Below are 15818 nucleotides of genomic sequence, written 5' to 3'. Positions count from 1 at the left end.
GCTCCATCTGTGGGGGTTTGTAGTCCATGGATGTGGATTTCTTTGGAAACAAGGATCTATCCATGACTCAGTCTGAGTAGCTGTGGATGATGTCACCTTAGAGTTGGGCAGTAATTTCTGGGAGTGAATGTTAATGAGACAGGGCACCTGAGAGCCAGAAGACAGGTCAATCTGAAGATAAGAGAACACAGAGCAGGTAGGGCTAATGTTCAGTGCAAGACATGCAGTCTGTTGAGGCAGAGGCCAGGTCTGTCTGAACACTGATAGAAGAAGTGCTTTTTTATTTTTTGACAATGCTGCACACGCTTAGAAATGCAGGGAGCCGGGACTGGAGAGATGATGCAGGGATTAAGAGCAGTGACTGCTATTCCAGAGGTCCTGAGTTCAGTTCCCAGCAACCACATGGAGGCTCACAACCATCTATAATAGGATCTGATGCCCTCTTCTGGCCTGCAGGTACACATGCAGACCACTTATACTTAAAGTATAAATAAATACAATAAAACGATGCATAACTCAGGGGTTTAGATGCAGATTCTCTGGTCACTGAACACATCCAGGTGAGCAAAGCACCCAAGATGTATCCTTAACCCACAAATGAGGTCCCCTTGCCCCTCCACACTGAGATGATCCCCACTGAAAATGAACAAGCTGTTCCAAAGCCAGAACAGGAGGCTGCACAGAAGAGAAGGCATTCCAGAAGAAACCAAAGAAAGACAAACTTATGGGATGGGAACAAATGCAACATAAAAATATACAACTAAAAGAGGCCTATTGGTAGCCTTCCTTTGTAAGCATTGAAAGAGTTCTCATGGAATAGAGCAAATGAAACTAGATAGTGAAGTTAGAAACAGTCTTTAAAAAAATTATTTATTTATTTATTTATTATGTATACAATATTCTGTCTGTGTGTATGCCTGCAGGCCAGAAGAGGGCACCAGACCTCATTACAGATGGTTGTGAGCCACCATGTGGTTGCTGGGAATTAAACTCAGGACCTTTGAAAGAGCAGGCGATGCTCTTAACCTCTGAGCCATCTCTCCAGTCCTAGGAACAGTCTTTAAAATGAACTGGAAAAGGAAAACCAACCCAGTCACTCTCACCCCTGACATCACCTCTTTCTCTCTGTATCTGGAATTCTTTTAGTTTGTCCCCGAGAAGACTTAGGCAGATGTGCACCATCTAATATTGTGCAGTAGCACCCTGGTCTGGACAGACACAGCGTGTTAGACCGTCGTGGGCCTACTGATACACTTTTGGGCTGTTTTCCAATGTTAGAAAACATGGGGTCATTTCCTCTGTGTTCTTGTGGGTTGACCAAACACTTTTTTTTTTAAAATTCCACTTCATAGTGTTTTCTACTATATCTCTTTCTGTAGTTTCTTTAGGCGCTCTTAAAGTGTTAGAACCATATTTCAGAAAATAAATATAATGATAAAAGTATGAAAAGAAAATATAATTGTAAATGCCATAACTTTATTCAATATATAAATTTCATATATCTCTAATTCCTTCCCATTTATTCACTGTCCGTTCTTCTAACAGGTCTTGGTTCTTCATGCCTGGAGACGTCCATCTGGTGAGATCTACAGGTTCCCATTTTTAAGCATTTCCTTGTTCAGCGTCTAAACAGAAGAGTAGAAATATCAAGAGACATCAAGAACCTACTAAAAGAACTAATTTTCCAAAAAAAAAAAAAAAAAAAAAGCCGGGCGGCGGTGGCGCACGCCTTTAATCCCAGCACTCGGGAGGCAGAAGCAGGCGGATCTCTGTGAGTTCGAGACCAGCCTGGTCTACAAGAGCTAGTTCCAGGACAGGCTCCAAAGCTACAGAGAAACCCTGTCTCGAAAAACCAAAAAAAAAAAAAAAAAAAAAAAAAAAAAAGAACTAATTTTAACATTCAATTATAAATCTTTAAATTTAATTATATTTAACAAGAAAACTGTTTTCAGATTTTCTTCAAAGTTTAAGGAGAGAGCCAAAAGTGCCACAGAAAACGATTCTGTCAATCAGCCTAAAAGAATGTCTTTTTATATGTGTCCTCTCAGGTTGCGCCATGTGGCTAATCACAGGGACACTGGGTTAGCCAGTGCACACTTAAAAATGTCTTAAAAATATTGGTGGTAGGCCGGGCGGTGGTGGCACACGCCTTTAATCCCAGCACTCGGGAGGCAGAGGCAGGCAGATCTCTGAGTTCGAGGCCAGCCTGGTCTACAAGAGCTAGTTCCAGGACAGGCTCTAGAAACTACAGGGAAACTCTGTCTCGAAAAACCAAAATAAAATGTTGGTGGCCACCAGGTGTAGAATGTAAACATTAGTTGATTTAATTTTAGTGCCTTACAAATTCTTTTATATATTTTTTAATTTGAAAAATTATGTATATTTTGATCATATTATTTCCCTTCCCTCACCTCCTCCCAGATCTTTCCCACCTTCTCCCTACCCAACTTCATGTTCTGTCTCTCTCTCTCTCTCTCTCTCTCTCTCTCTCTCAAATAAATCCCTCAAATTCTTAAATTAAGCTAACAATAAGTCACTACCAGGTATCAGTAACTATATTCCACTAGCATATTTCTATTAAAAATTTCTACATTGTATCTGATACAGTCCAATTCATTGATGATACACCAGAATTTATATAATACAAAATGTTAGACTAAAAAAACCACCCTACTATGGAGAACTAAAGCAGGTGCTCGTTTATTTTCTTTAAATTGGCATTCAATTCGACTGTTTATACCATACCAGTGTTGAAAGGGGCACTGTATTCTTCAATGGAGAATTCATCTAGAACACAGAAATGTTTAGGCAGAAAGCGGTTAACTGTGGGTAAGCCCTGTCGGCAAAGAACGAAAGTTTAAATCACAGCTGCAGAATCAATGGAAATAAAGTCTACACTAAGTTATTTTGTTTGGTGGTGGAGACGAAGAGACCCAGGCTCTGGGACAGAGCTGAGGGCTTGCTATGCCTCTGTACCCACAAGACTCAGATGGTCCCTTCCCATGCCTGTGCTTTCCTGCTGGCATTGTGCCTTCTCTGTCTTTCCTCCACTTAACAAGGAGACATCGTTTAATACTGCCAACATGATATAACGCTGGCAAGTTTCAAGTTCAAAGTCAGGAAGAAACAGAAGAATTTCTTGCTCTATCCAGTCTCCTCCCATTTTGGGGGTTTATCTATAGCACTTTAAAAGATAGATCAAATAATAGGTTCTATATCACACATCAGTAGCAAGATGCGATTAAAAAATTATTGCTACTCTTATTGCTACTCTTACCTTTCCAGAATCATCCAGCCTAGAGCAAGCAGCTTTACAGGGAAATTTAAATAGAACCCATGACCAATTGTTTCATGAAGTCTTTCACCAGAGTGGCCCTAAGGCTTGTTTAAGTGCATCCAAAAGGGTAATACACAGAAACACAACTGTAAGTGACCATAAAAAAAAATCACTTTTTCTTCCAGTGAAAGATTGTGGAGTTTCATTTTATTTAAGATAACCTCTAATTAGGCTAGACTCTATTTTCTATCAAAGCTCAGAATATCTGGATTCCACTTACCTGTCTCATAATAATCATAGACTTTTACTGGAGCTGGTTTTAAGTTCTTTACTGGAATGTCTTGTTCCACCAAGAAGGAGAAACTCAGGCTTTGACTGGTTAGCTGGAAAGATGAGAGAACAGAATTGGACTCAATGATTAACTCAGTCGTCAGTCACTATCTTGTTTTCTTAAGATATACTAAGCTGTAGGAGTGTGCTATCTTCTCTCTCACAGCCTAGAAGAAAATGGGACGTTTTGATCTCTACAACGTAACTAATAAAAATGAAAGAACAAAGTTCTGTACATGGTTAAAAGTGTCATTTAACAGCTTTGCTGGCCAGTCCTGGTTCATTTTCCTTAGTAGCTATTTTTGTCTTTACACGTATGTGTGTGTGTGTGTGTGTGTGTGTGTGTGTGTGTGTGTGAGAGAGAGAGAGAGAGAGAGAGAGAGAGAGAGAGAGAGAGAGAGAGAGAGGAGAGAAAGAGAAAGAAGAGTGGTGGAGATTGACTCTTTGGAATCTTGATGGTCTGGTTTAGACACTCCAGCAATTCTTACAGACCCCAGAGTCACAAATCTTACCTTTTCAATGTAGATCAGAACATGGTTGGTGGTCACGTCAGTCCTCTGAATGTTAGGCTGGTTTTGGAGCTGTTGATAAGCCAGAGTTATGGAGTGAGGAAAGTTTATGCTAGGAGAAGCTTTCAGGTATTTTTCACATATGACGCTTCTCTGGAGAATCCAAACTACTATTTTTTTATTTCTTTAGGAACACTAGTCATACGCTAATATTTATTTAATCCTTTCAATTCATACATATGTATATAGATACATATATATGATAAATACACATATTAGGAATGTATAAGGAGATACATACATATGTGTATATATATATATATATATATATATATATATATATATATATATATATATATATATGGTGTGTCCACAAATCTGATAGCTAATGATTTGCTAGAATTGGATATAGGCCAGAACTTAATGTAATGGTCTGTCCTGTCCCTTTAAGAGACAAGCCCTGCCCACTCCTTCCCCCTTCTACTTCCAGCCTGTGCTCTCTCTGCCCTGTCTGCAGAGGTGGCTGCTGTGGATCCTTTCCTCTTCTCTCCCCCTTCCCTTTCTTCCCATAACCCATTGAATAAATTAAACCCAAACCCTCTCTCTGCATGGCATGACTATCCCTCTCTGTCTCTCACCTGCCACCTCCTTGTGGGACTCACTGCCCTGCCAATGACCTCCCTCCCCCAGGTCTCTCAGCCACTGCCTCCCACCAGCCTGGGGTGGTGGGACCTGGCTGCTTCTTGTGGTTTGCTGCCCGCTGCCACCCCTCGGGGAACTGCCTCATACACAACAGACTGTAACTAGTATAAGCAATAATTACAGAAGGAATCACACTCTGGAGAGGCAAGTTTGCAGGAGTAAGCCTTTTGAAAACTGCATCAGTGAAATCAAACAAACAGTATGGCACTGCCACCTGCAAGAGTTAGTGTTAACCCTTTCCACCTGTGGTTTAGTGTTCAGCCATTTTTTCTTTTTAAAATTCATTTTGCATACCAACCACAGTTCCTCCTCATGCTCCCCCCATGTTCCCCTACCCCCTATCCATTCCTCAGAAAGGGTAAGGTCTCCTCCCGTGGGGAGTCAACAAAGCCTGGCATATTAAGTTGAGGCAGGACCAAGCCCCTCCTGCATTTAGCCTTTTCTACAGATGGCGTAGGGTTTACCTTTTTCACGGTTGACTTCACAGGTATGAAGCCTGATACCATTTTCACGTCAACAATGACCATGTTGGAGCTGGATCGTTCTCCAGTGTAACTGTGAAGGTAATGCACAAAGTTAAGTCCTTCTGATAAGGTTCCTCAGGATTGATTGAACCAGAACTCTAATCTTCTTTGTCACTCATTTCTTTTTTTAAAATATTTATTTATTTATTTACTTATTTATTTTGTTTACAATATTGTGTCTGTGTGTACGCCTGAAGGCCAGAAGAGGGCACCTCATTACAGATAGTTGTGAGCCACCATGTGGTTGCCGGGAATTGAACTCAGGACCTTTGGAAGAGCAGGCAATGCTCTTAAACGCTGAGCCATCTCTCCAGCCCCTGTCACTCATTTCTTTATCAACCGTATCTGTGTAGTTATTTAAAATCTCACCATTTTCCTCTCCTCTCTTCAGAGAGATGATGTGTGTGTCTATGTATGTGTATATTCCTGAGATATAGTTTCAACGCTAAGGCTTTTCAGTAAGAGTTAAGAAAATGTCCTGGTTCATGAATACAAGACCCCATTTTTGTTAAGAATAACTTTGCATAATGTATTTCTTCCACAGGCATTAATCCATTTTTTTTCCATGTCTTATAAGCAGACTGGTTGCAACTTAGGTTTTACCTTACGTTGATGTGAATCTGGAATGTTCTGTGATTTTCATCAATGTTTATGGGGAGAGTATCAACCTGCAGAGTGAAGGGTGCTCTTCCTTCTGTCTTTGGAAGGATGTTGTATTTTAGCGATGTCTGAAAACAACAAAAACAAAATTCCTTATCTCAGTGCTGAAAACATCTTACAGCCTCTTCGAAGTTTCTAAGTTAACTCAACTCTTTTTTTTTGTTGTTTGTTTGTTTTTTGAGACAGTTTTTCTCTGTAACTTTGGAGCCTGTCCTGGAACCAGCTCTTGTAGACCAGGCTGTACTCAAAAGATCAGCCTGCCTTTGTCTCCCAAGTGCTGGGATTAAAGGCATGCACCACCACTGCCTGGCTAAATAACTCAACTCTTGACTTAGCACAGATTTCCCCTTTTGATTTTGCAATGAACATGTAACCCTTGACACTTTCTCTTCCACGTGCACAGTATCTGGGTCCTGGAGGCCTCACCTGGAGGTACGCACATCCAGACCCTGACACTGTGGTGATGTAATTTCCAGGAAGATCCGGCAGTCTGACTTCCTGCAGCAGCAGGCGGTTGGCGTTGTGAACAGTGAACTTCTGAGAGAATGTCCCTGAAGACTTGATGGTGACCAACACTTCTTTCTTACTTTTTGTAAAAGTGGCTGCTCCGTATTTGGAGAGGGCTTGGAGGGCCACCACCGTATCCTGAGAAAAGGAAAGATACAGAAATCGCAGTGGATGGAGAGACAGCAGTCCACACTGATGCATAGTGCCAACATTGCTTCCTTTCAGAATTATTTAGACAAAAAACACAGTTAATCATTGTAATTTCAATACCATTCCATCCTGCTTACTAATGATGGCCCAGTCTAGGTATTTCAGAGAGAATAAGTTTTATCATCTACACAGATTACAATATATACAGAAATCTGAACTGAACGTATATCATTAGTAATTTATAAGTCTCTCTAGCAGTATTTGTTGTAGAAATCTGAAATGGAGAAGAATGTAGGCTAAGATAGAAAAAGAAGACTGAAGATGAAAAATGAAATAATTCTTGAATAATGAAAAGTATTAATGGAGAGGGTGATGGGCATCGTGGAATTGCTGGGATGTTTTAAATGGCCCCATCAATGGCAGCAAGTCCATTCCGCCTAAGGACTTGCCTAACTAGCTACATGAGTACATATTTATTGTGGACAGGAAGTGGCTTAGGCAGAATATTAGAGAATTTTAGTCTGTGGATGAACATAAAGTTAATTTTCTCATGGAAGTAATTCTATAGAATTAGTGCTTTGGGAAACTGGCCCCTGGGGATACTGAGGACCTGCTTTGGGGAGAAGAAAATGAGAAGGTAAGGAGGACAGAGCCTTGGTCCATATGTGAATCAGGCTGGGACTTGGTGATGGAGGGATAATGTTTCAGCTATTTAATCCCTAGAATATGTTTGGATTAGTTGATTTATCTTTCCCTCCTAGGGTCTCCCCACAGACCTGAGTGGAGGAGAAGCCTCCGTGGGAGTTTTGCTGCCTGATGATCCACTTCACAATTTGGGATGCAGAAGACAGGTCCTCTGAAGATGGGGATGGCAGAGCCGTAAGGTAGGCAAGAAGCACATAAGATGTCATTTCCACTTCAGCAGAAGGGGCCCGTGGTTGATAGTAGGGTGTCTTTGCTTCCTGTATGTTCCCGGGACGTTGCCAGTGGATTGAATCCTCTTTCAAATGGAAAGAATAAGATTTTAAGTTTAAAACATGGTTTTAAGATCTATCCCATGAGTGATGATGAGTTCAGCTAATGAACTGGCACAGATGAAATAAATGGATGTTTTAGAACAGTCTATATCAAATATATCAAGCACATATTTTGTTTTTTTTTTTTTTTGAGACAGATACTCATTATCTAGACCAGGCTGGCCTCAAACTCGAACTCAGAGATCCCCCTGTCTCTGCCTCCCAAGTTCTGGGAATCAAACAAACAGATCTTGACCAAACTCCCAGATGATCACTTGGGGAGTCTTTGTGTCTCTTACACACTTGCGTGGCACCAGCAGTTGGAGTATATAAAATCAGTAATGCGTGTGTCAGTAAAATGGTTCATATCACTTAAGTGTTGGGTCAAGGGCAGTTTCTCTAGCTGTCTTTCTGGTTAAGGTGGCACAAGAGTGACTCTGCCTTTGCACTCTTAGTGACTTCTAGTTAGATAGACTTTGCAATAGAAGCGCCTACCTTCTTTCACAGCCTCTGTGTTTAGTGATTCAAGCAGCTCGCGTCGCTTGGCTTGGTTTCCTGCCAGGGCGAAGGCATAGGCCAACAATGCCTTAGTATAGACATGACTTCCTTGGCTCCCTGAGATGGAGGCCCAGGCTGTTTCCAGGCAAAAGAGAGCATTGCGGACAATACTGTGCTATAAAAGAAGATGAGAGCCAATTTCAAAATAGCAGAACCAGGCTAAGGAACTATGCCCAGGCTAACCCCAGGTTGAGTCATGCTGTGACACCCCGGCAGTAGAGTTTGTACTGGGGAGTGGTTTCCTCTGAATCCATAATCAAAGACTACAGAAACTGGAGGTTTCCCTCAGGGGATCGTAGTTCTGTGGTTTTTATTTTTTATTTTTATTCTTTATGTCTGGGAGGGAGGTGTGGGGATGGGTGTGTACGTACCTCGGCAGACAGTGGAATCTCCAGCAGCGCGATGGTGATGTAGGCAGAGAGCGTCACCTCATCACTCACGCCGCCCTGGAAGGACAGAGCGAGAATTCTCACACTTTGGCATTTGCTGAACATTAGACCTCCACGCTATGCCATTAGGACTGGAGAACTCTTTTTTTTAAATTTTAATTTTTAAAAAGAAAACAAACTATCTTTCTCTCTTTTTTAAAAATCGTGTATATTTGGGTATTTATGTGTCCATTTGTGCATGAGTGAAGTACCCACAGAAGCCAGAAGAGGGCATTGGGTCATCTGGAGCTGGGGTTACAGATGGTTGTGAACTGCTTGAGGAGGATGCTGGGAATCAAACTGGTCCTCTGAAATAGCACCAAACGCTCTTAACCACCTAGTCATCTCTCCAGCCCCAAGGACTGGAGAACTCTTAGAGAAGCCTTTCTCCCTACCCATCACAGCGCTCAGTCCAGAGGACCAGGGCACCACCTCCTCCCTACCCATCACAGCACTCAGTCCAGAGGATCAGGGCATCACCTCCTCCCTACCCATCACAGCGCTCAGTCCAGAGGACCAGGGCATCACCTTCCTCCCTACCCATCACAGTGCTCAGTCCAGAGGACCAGGGCACCACCTTCTCCCTACCCATCACAGCGCTCAGTCCAGAGGACCAGGGCACCACCTTCTCCCTACCCATCACAGTGCTCAGTCCAGAGGACCAGGGCACCACCTTCTCCCTACCCATCACAGCGCTCAGTCCAGAGGACCAGGGCATCACCTTCCTCCCTACCCATCACAGCGCTCAGTCCAGAGGACCAGGGCATCACCTTCCTTTCTATACATCACAGCGCTCAGTCCAGAGGACCAGGGCATCACCTTCATTGCGTTGTTGAGCAGGTGTCCTGACTGCTGGAAACAACCATTTTCTTTCTGCTTCCCTGAAAGCCAGTTGAGAGCTTTCGTCATGTGCGTCTTCTCTATAAAGATGTGAGACTGCGCTTGAGCGAAGGCCTTGAGCACGAATGCAGTGAGCCTGCAGGCAGAAAAGGGATGGAGAGCAGGGCCACCTCACTTTACAGTTTGCCATGTGCTTTCTGCAGACCCTGGTCTTCACAGTTCGATGGAGGCCGTTTGGGAGGGTCTTAGTTGATAGTTTTCAATCTTTTGGTCTTAAGAAATTTATCTTTTTTTGAACTGTCACAGCACCCTCCCATCAAAACTGCATTTCCCAGATGACTTCAAGTTGTACTGCTCTGCATCTCTCTCCCTGCTCTCCACCTTGCTTCTTTTAAAGGGCAGCGATAAAGTTTCCACGGTGGACAACTGTACTTCCGGCCTTACACATTTATTTCTTTGCTTTGCTTTTACCAGCTGTGCCGGCAGGGCAGGTGGGGTTGCAGCGGTCAGGAGGGATGAGATTTGGAGTTTTGAGAATAAGTAACCCTTCCAGAAAAGAATCCCAGGTACAGAGAACAGCAGTTTCTTGACTCCTGAAATGCCTTGGATCAGGAGAGCATGAAGACACAGTTAATTTCATCTTACCAGGTATTTCCCAGGCTGTTCCCACCACGGTCCCCGAATGTGCTGAATGAACCGTCATTGTGCTGATAGTTCAGCTGCCGCTGATACCCTGGAGAGGGAATTCAGTCATTTATGAAGTTGAGCGATACTAGACAATTATTATCCCTCACCTATCTTAACCCTATCAAAGAACCATTGAGTGAACATGTTTCCAAAGGTATCAACAGTGTTGGGAGTCATTATTCTCGAGAGGGGCATTTGATTGGAAATCACAGCAACAGTGATGACCGAATCTGAACCAACAGCAGGTGAGGAGCAGGTGAGGAGCAGGTGAGGAGCAGGTGAGGAGCAGGTGAGGAGCGCAGGTAAAATTGCTCACCACTGATGAGGTAGCCGATGGCTTTGGACTTGATCGTCTCCGACAGCTGTTGTGTCTCATTCAGATAGTTTAGGACATAGATGTTAGGAACAAAAAGGACCATATTTTGTTCTCCACAGCCATAGGGCATCTTGAGAAGATTTTGGAGGTTTTGCATTGCAGAGCCTAGTATATCGCCTGAGGAGTAAAAGGTTATTACAAATTAGAGGAATATGGAGATAGTTTGTGCTGGAATAAAAAATATAACCAAGAGGCTATGTTACTAATGGAATGGAAGACAAAAAGAATTATACAAAAAAATGAGAAAAACAGAGAGCAGGGAAGAAACTGAATGGCAAGAGATAACATCTTTTTTGGTGGGCCATAATGTCTGGGAAAATGGAACTACTGTTTTCATATCTGCTAGGCACACTGTCACCCAGTTGATCACTGAAGATGAGGCACAGCCCTTATTAGCTGTCAGAGTTAACCAAAGCATACAGCAGCTGTCAAACCCGCTTCCTCGCTCTTACACAGGGTAGCCCTGAGCTTGCGACTCCTTCCTCAAGTTAACATCTGGTGCCCGCCATTCATGGCGAGGCCTGGTGTGTAAGGGGCTTACACGGAGAGACAGCTGTTATGGCTGGAGCTGAGAGACTTACCCAGAACGGAGTGTGTAGCCCTGGCAGACCCTTCAACCACATTGGGTGGAAGGATCAGTGACCACTCGTCAAGTAATTCAGCGTCTAAGGAAAGAAGACAGACGAGATATTAGACAGTAATAGTGCGCGTGGGGAGGGGGATGATGGAAACGCTCTATGTTGTCATGAATATTGTTCCTCAACATTATCTAGATGCAGTCTTTTTGTTTCTCTTGAACCTTAAGCGATTTCTTGATGCAATTCAGTTTCTCCCAAAGTCACCATTTGTTTCATGGCAAAGTTCATATGGCTTATATATTTGTACTAAATGTCTATAGCTTTCCTTATAAGCATATACATTACAAAGGCTCCCTTCTTTCCCCTTACGGATTATATTTCTCTGTCTCTGTCTCTGTCTCTGTCTCTGTCTCTGTCTCTGTCTCTCTCTCTCTCTCTCTCTCTCTCTCTCTCTCTCTCTCTGTGTGTGTATGTGTGTGTGTGTGTGTGTGTGTATGTGTGTGTACATACACCCATAAGCCAGGGTCTCTCACTGAATCTAGAACTTGCTGTTTCAGCCAGACTGGCTGTCCCATTTTCCTCTGGGGTCCTCCTGCCCCTGTTCCTCAGTCCCCTGGTGCTGACTGGGATTACAGTGTAATTACCGGTGCTCTTACTGTCTTGCTCAGCTTTTACACAAGGGCTGGGGATTCAGATTCAGGTCCTCAGGCCGGCACAGCAAACACTTTACCTACTGAGCCGTCTCCCCAGGCGCATTTCCTGTCAATGTTAATGTTTTTACACACGCATTTATCCCACGAATACGCGTGAAATTTGTTACTGTGCTGGGTTCTGTCTTACATGGTGACTTTCAAAACTCATTTCCTGACTTTTTAGAGCTTTTGCTTTTACTAGAAGGGTTAGGTAAGCAAGTGAAGATGTATTTAGTGAGACTGACGTAGGTGGGTCCTGGAGAAAGTTAGAAGAGGCTGTTTATGGGCTGAACTAGTCAAGTGTGGGCAATCAGGAAGTGAAAGACTGGGGAGGTGACTCGCTATGGAAAGACTCCTCGATAAAGTCATTGTGTTCGGTAAGTCACAGAGTAAGATATATCCAGGAAAAATGAAACAAACGGAAAAAGATGTTAGAGCCTGAAGTGTGATAAATTGTCCCAAGAGGAAGGAGAAGGTTGGTGTGGCGGGCTCACAGTGAGTGAGAGACAGAGCATCAGGCCATGGTGTTTAGGGGTAGGGAGGGCTTGAAGGTCATGGTGAGGATTTTAGCACCATGGAATGTAGGAAAAGTGTGGCAGAGGAAGGACACATTCTGACTGATTTGACATGTTCTTGAATGGAACCCCCTTGCTGTACAGGGACAAGGGAGTATGATCAGGAGCTCAGTTAGGAAAATGCTAACTTCACTTTTATTTATTTATTTATTTATTTATTTATTTATTTATTCATTTATTTATTTATTTATTTATTGAGACCTGGTCTACTGTCTCGCCTCGGTTGGCCTCAAACTTGTGATGTTCCTGTGTCATTTTTCTAATGGCTAGGGTTTTGAGCTTGTGCCACCACGTGCAGCCCAGTTAGGACATCATTGAAATAGGCCAGCCAGAGAGAAGGGCTAACGTAGGAAAGCTATAGACATTTAGTACAAATATATAAGCCATATGAACTTTACCATGAAACAAATGGTGACTTTGGGAGAAACTGAATTGCATCAAGAAATCGCTTAAGGTTCAAGAGAAACAAAAGGATTGCATCTAGGTAATGTTGAGGAACAATATTCATGTGGTGAGAAGTGGGTAAATTCTGATATCACTCGAAAGTGAAGTAATTACGTTTGTGAATGGATTGGGGTGGCGTAGAAGAGAAATAACATGATAAATGCAGATGCGTTTTTTTATACCTGACACGTAGAAGAATGAAATTGCCACACTATAAGATGAAGGGAGTTGGGAGGAGCACGTAGTGGAGCCAGTAGTGCTTCCCTTTGCTGGCAGGGTGGTTCTCAGGTACCTGTTAGACCTACATCCTGTAAGCACGGATGGTGGCTGAACACAGGAATTCAGGAAGCAGATCTGCACCATTGAAGCATGTAAATCTGTAGACTCTGGCACTCGGTTGTTATTAAAGCTATGTGCCTAGGTCTGGGGAGGTGGCTTAGTCAGTAAAGTGTTTGCCTTGCAAGTGTGAGGACCTGAGTTCGATACCCAGGACCTGTGTGGGGAGGACATGCCAGACGTGGTGGTGTGTATTGTAATCTCAGCTCTGTGGAGGCAGAGACAGGGAGATCCCTTGGGTTTGCTGGCCAGCTGGCTTAGTTTACTAGGTTAGTGAGAGGCTTTGTCTCGCAAAAACAAGGTGAATAGCACCTGAGGTACAATGCCTACGGCTGACCTTTGTCCCCCATATGCATGCACATATATACACCCTCCACAGGAACATGAACACACACACACACACACACACACACACAAACACACACTGTATGTAGGTGAGACGACCAAGGATATTTCCACGAATGGTCTCTAACTCACGATACTTTCAGTCACTAGAGTCTGAAAGTGATGCACAGGCAGTGGAAACCATAAGCTCCCAGAATTCTGAGCATCACCCTTTCCCTGGACCAGTGATGTGGGATGCAGCACTCTCTAGTGATGCCGGGCAGACACAGCTGCCCTCCGCTTCAACTGAGCCAGATGGGAAGGAATGGAAGAGCCAACAATTGTGTTGCTAATCTATGAGAGCCCATAGGTTGGGTATATTAAATGGACTTTTGACTCATTATTTTCAATTCGTGATGGACTTAGTAGGTTGCAACCCCTTTGTAAGCTGAAGGGCATCTCTATAAGGAATGGGCTTGTAGGTAAAGCCTCACCTTGAGGAACAGTCTAGATGGCATACAACTTTTTAGATGGAGATCTTTATATAATCATTCTAGCAGTATCAATCAAATACTTTGTTGGTACTCTAGAGATACTGTCAATCAAAGCATAAGTATGGAAATATTTAAATTACTAATGTAACAGTATAACCGGGCGAGGACACACAGTTCCTTCAATAGCCTCAACATAGTTTAAGGAGGAGTTTTACAGACACAGATGGCTTAGAAAGAATCTTGTCCCAGGTCAAAGCTTCTTGTCACTAACCAGGAGCTTGCAAGCAACTTTTTCACCATGCCTATTTTTTATCCTTAAAATATAGTAATAATGATAATAATATGATAATATCATCAATAGTATTTATCCTTTATTCCCTTAGGGAAATTGAGCATATTTTGAGAGATTTTCATCAAAAAGGGCTTCTCTTCATAAAATATCTTTAAGTTTTCATAGAAAGAGCATACAAGTTGTTGCTTTATTTTTTTCTTCAGAGTAAGCTGTATCCCAGAGATGATTTTTCCACAGCTATAAATTGCTTACCTTGAGAATTTTGTGTTTTGTTTCGCTTACCTGATGCACACAGTAGTGTGTTGAATGTTTGTTCCTTCTCGATTCCTTCAGGCTTAGAGTTGAAAAAAAAAAAGGTAAAATGATACATAACATATAAAACCAAACCAAACCAACCAAACCAAACCCCAAACTAAATACTTTGAAGCACACTGAGCTATAGATCCATGCACAATCTTGGAAGTGAGATACAGTCACCCAGATTACAAACACAATGTCGTACGACAGACTCAGTACTCACACACCTCGACTATTAAGGGCTTGACTACGGTGTCCTTCCGTACGAGGGCTGGCACTTTCGCCACCTCATTGCCACACAATTCTGCAGACTGCAAAGCTTCTGCGGTGGCTGTGAAGTTCACCTCCCCTGGGAGAGAAAATTTTGATGGCTTTAAATGGTAATACTTGGGGCAGGGAGATGACCCAGCCATTGAAGAATCTTGTTGCCAAGCCTGACAGCCCAGATTTGATCCCTGGGACCCACATGCTAAAAACAGAACCAGCTCCTCACAAGTTGTCACCTGACCTCCACATGTGCGTCCTGGCACACATGCACGTATTTGGAAATTCAGAAAAGCACAGTTATACTGTGCTAAGTGCGTCACCACCCCCCCCCCCCCACAGTAACACAGTGGTTTTCTGCTTGGTTGTTTTAAACTCAAGAGGAGAAAAAGCATGCATTGGGCCCACAGACAGAGCAAACCATTGCAACACAACAGCTTTGACACTCACCCAGTGACTTCGGGGTCACAGCCCAGGACACAGTTTTTCTTCCATTTCCATAGATACAGTGAGAGTCTTTATGGTCTCCCACTGGGACTGCCAGGAAATCAGGAGAGTTCTCTAGGTCCACACGGATCTGTCCCCAAACCCAGACAGGCAGAGAGTCAGGAGGAGGGACTAGAAGCCGAGAGTGCAGACAAGGTCAGAGACTTTGAGATGTGTCATAATGGGTAAACCCTGGCACATACTTTGAAGTTTAGATTTTTACACATAGGAATGGTGCCAATGCCTGGGACTTTTCTGCACCAGTGGAGAAAGAGATGTTTCTTTAGAAAGACTTTAAATACAAAGTCAACTAGTTGGGCGTGGTGGCATAGTCCTATAATTCCAGCACACAGCTGGTTGAGGCAAGAAGGTGGGCACTTTTAGGTCAGCCTGAGCTGTGTGCACAGTGAGACTATCTGCCTACAAAAAAAACTCAAAAGGAAAGAGTAATCATGTGAAAACCATATCTGAA

At 43.1% G+C, this 15818-nt stretch overlaps 1 protein-coding gene across 1 annotated transcript in view; it reads right to left on the bottom strand.

Annotated features, from left to right (window-relative positions):
- Positions 1–1456: 1456 nt before the first annotated feature.
- Positions 1457–15818, bottom strand: part of LOC119807786 (pregnancy zone protein-like) — a 46218-nt gene continuing 31856 nt past the window's right edge. Inside the window, exons 20-36 of the mRNA XM_038319938.2 lie at positions 15311–15437; positions 14824–14945; positions 14582–14633; positions 11146–11229; positions 10505–10681; positions 10147–10234; positions 9481–9637; positions 8605–8679; positions 8171–8348; positions 7436–7659; positions 6429–6647; positions 5946–6070; positions 5283–5373; positions 4120–4188; positions 3558–3660; positions 2746–2787; positions 1457–1625 (exon numbers count right to left, since the gene is read on the bottom strand). Of these exons, the coding sequence (XP_038175866.1) occupies positions 1603–1625; positions 2746–2787; positions 3558–3660; positions 4120–4188; positions 5283–5373; positions 5946–6070; positions 6429–6647; positions 7436–7659; positions 8171–8348; positions 8605–8679; positions 9481–9637; positions 10147–10234; positions 10505–10681; positions 11146–11229; positions 14582–14633; positions 14824–14945; positions 15311–15437 (1956 nt within the window). The 3' untranslated portion in view covers positions 1457–1602. The remainder of the gene's footprint in view (positions 1626–2745; positions 2788–3557; positions 3661–4119; positions 4189–5282; positions 5374–5945; positions 6071–6428; positions 6648–7435; positions 7660–8170; positions 8349–8604; positions 8680–9480; positions 9638–10146; positions 10235–10504; positions 10682–11145; positions 11230–14581; positions 14634–14823; positions 14946–15310; positions 15438–15818) is intronic.

The sequence above is a fragment of the Arvicola amphibius genome, chromosome 2 (genome assembly GCF_903992535.2).
Source record: "Arvicola amphibius chromosome 2, mArvAmp1.2, whole genome shotgun sequence".
NCBI classification, from domain to species: Eukaryota; Metazoa; Chordata; class Mammalia; order Rodentia; family Cricetidae; genus Arvicola; species Arvicola amphibius.
The sequence above is the reverse complement of the archived record's forward strand: the minus strand, read 5'-3'. Positions and strand labels throughout refer to the sequence as shown.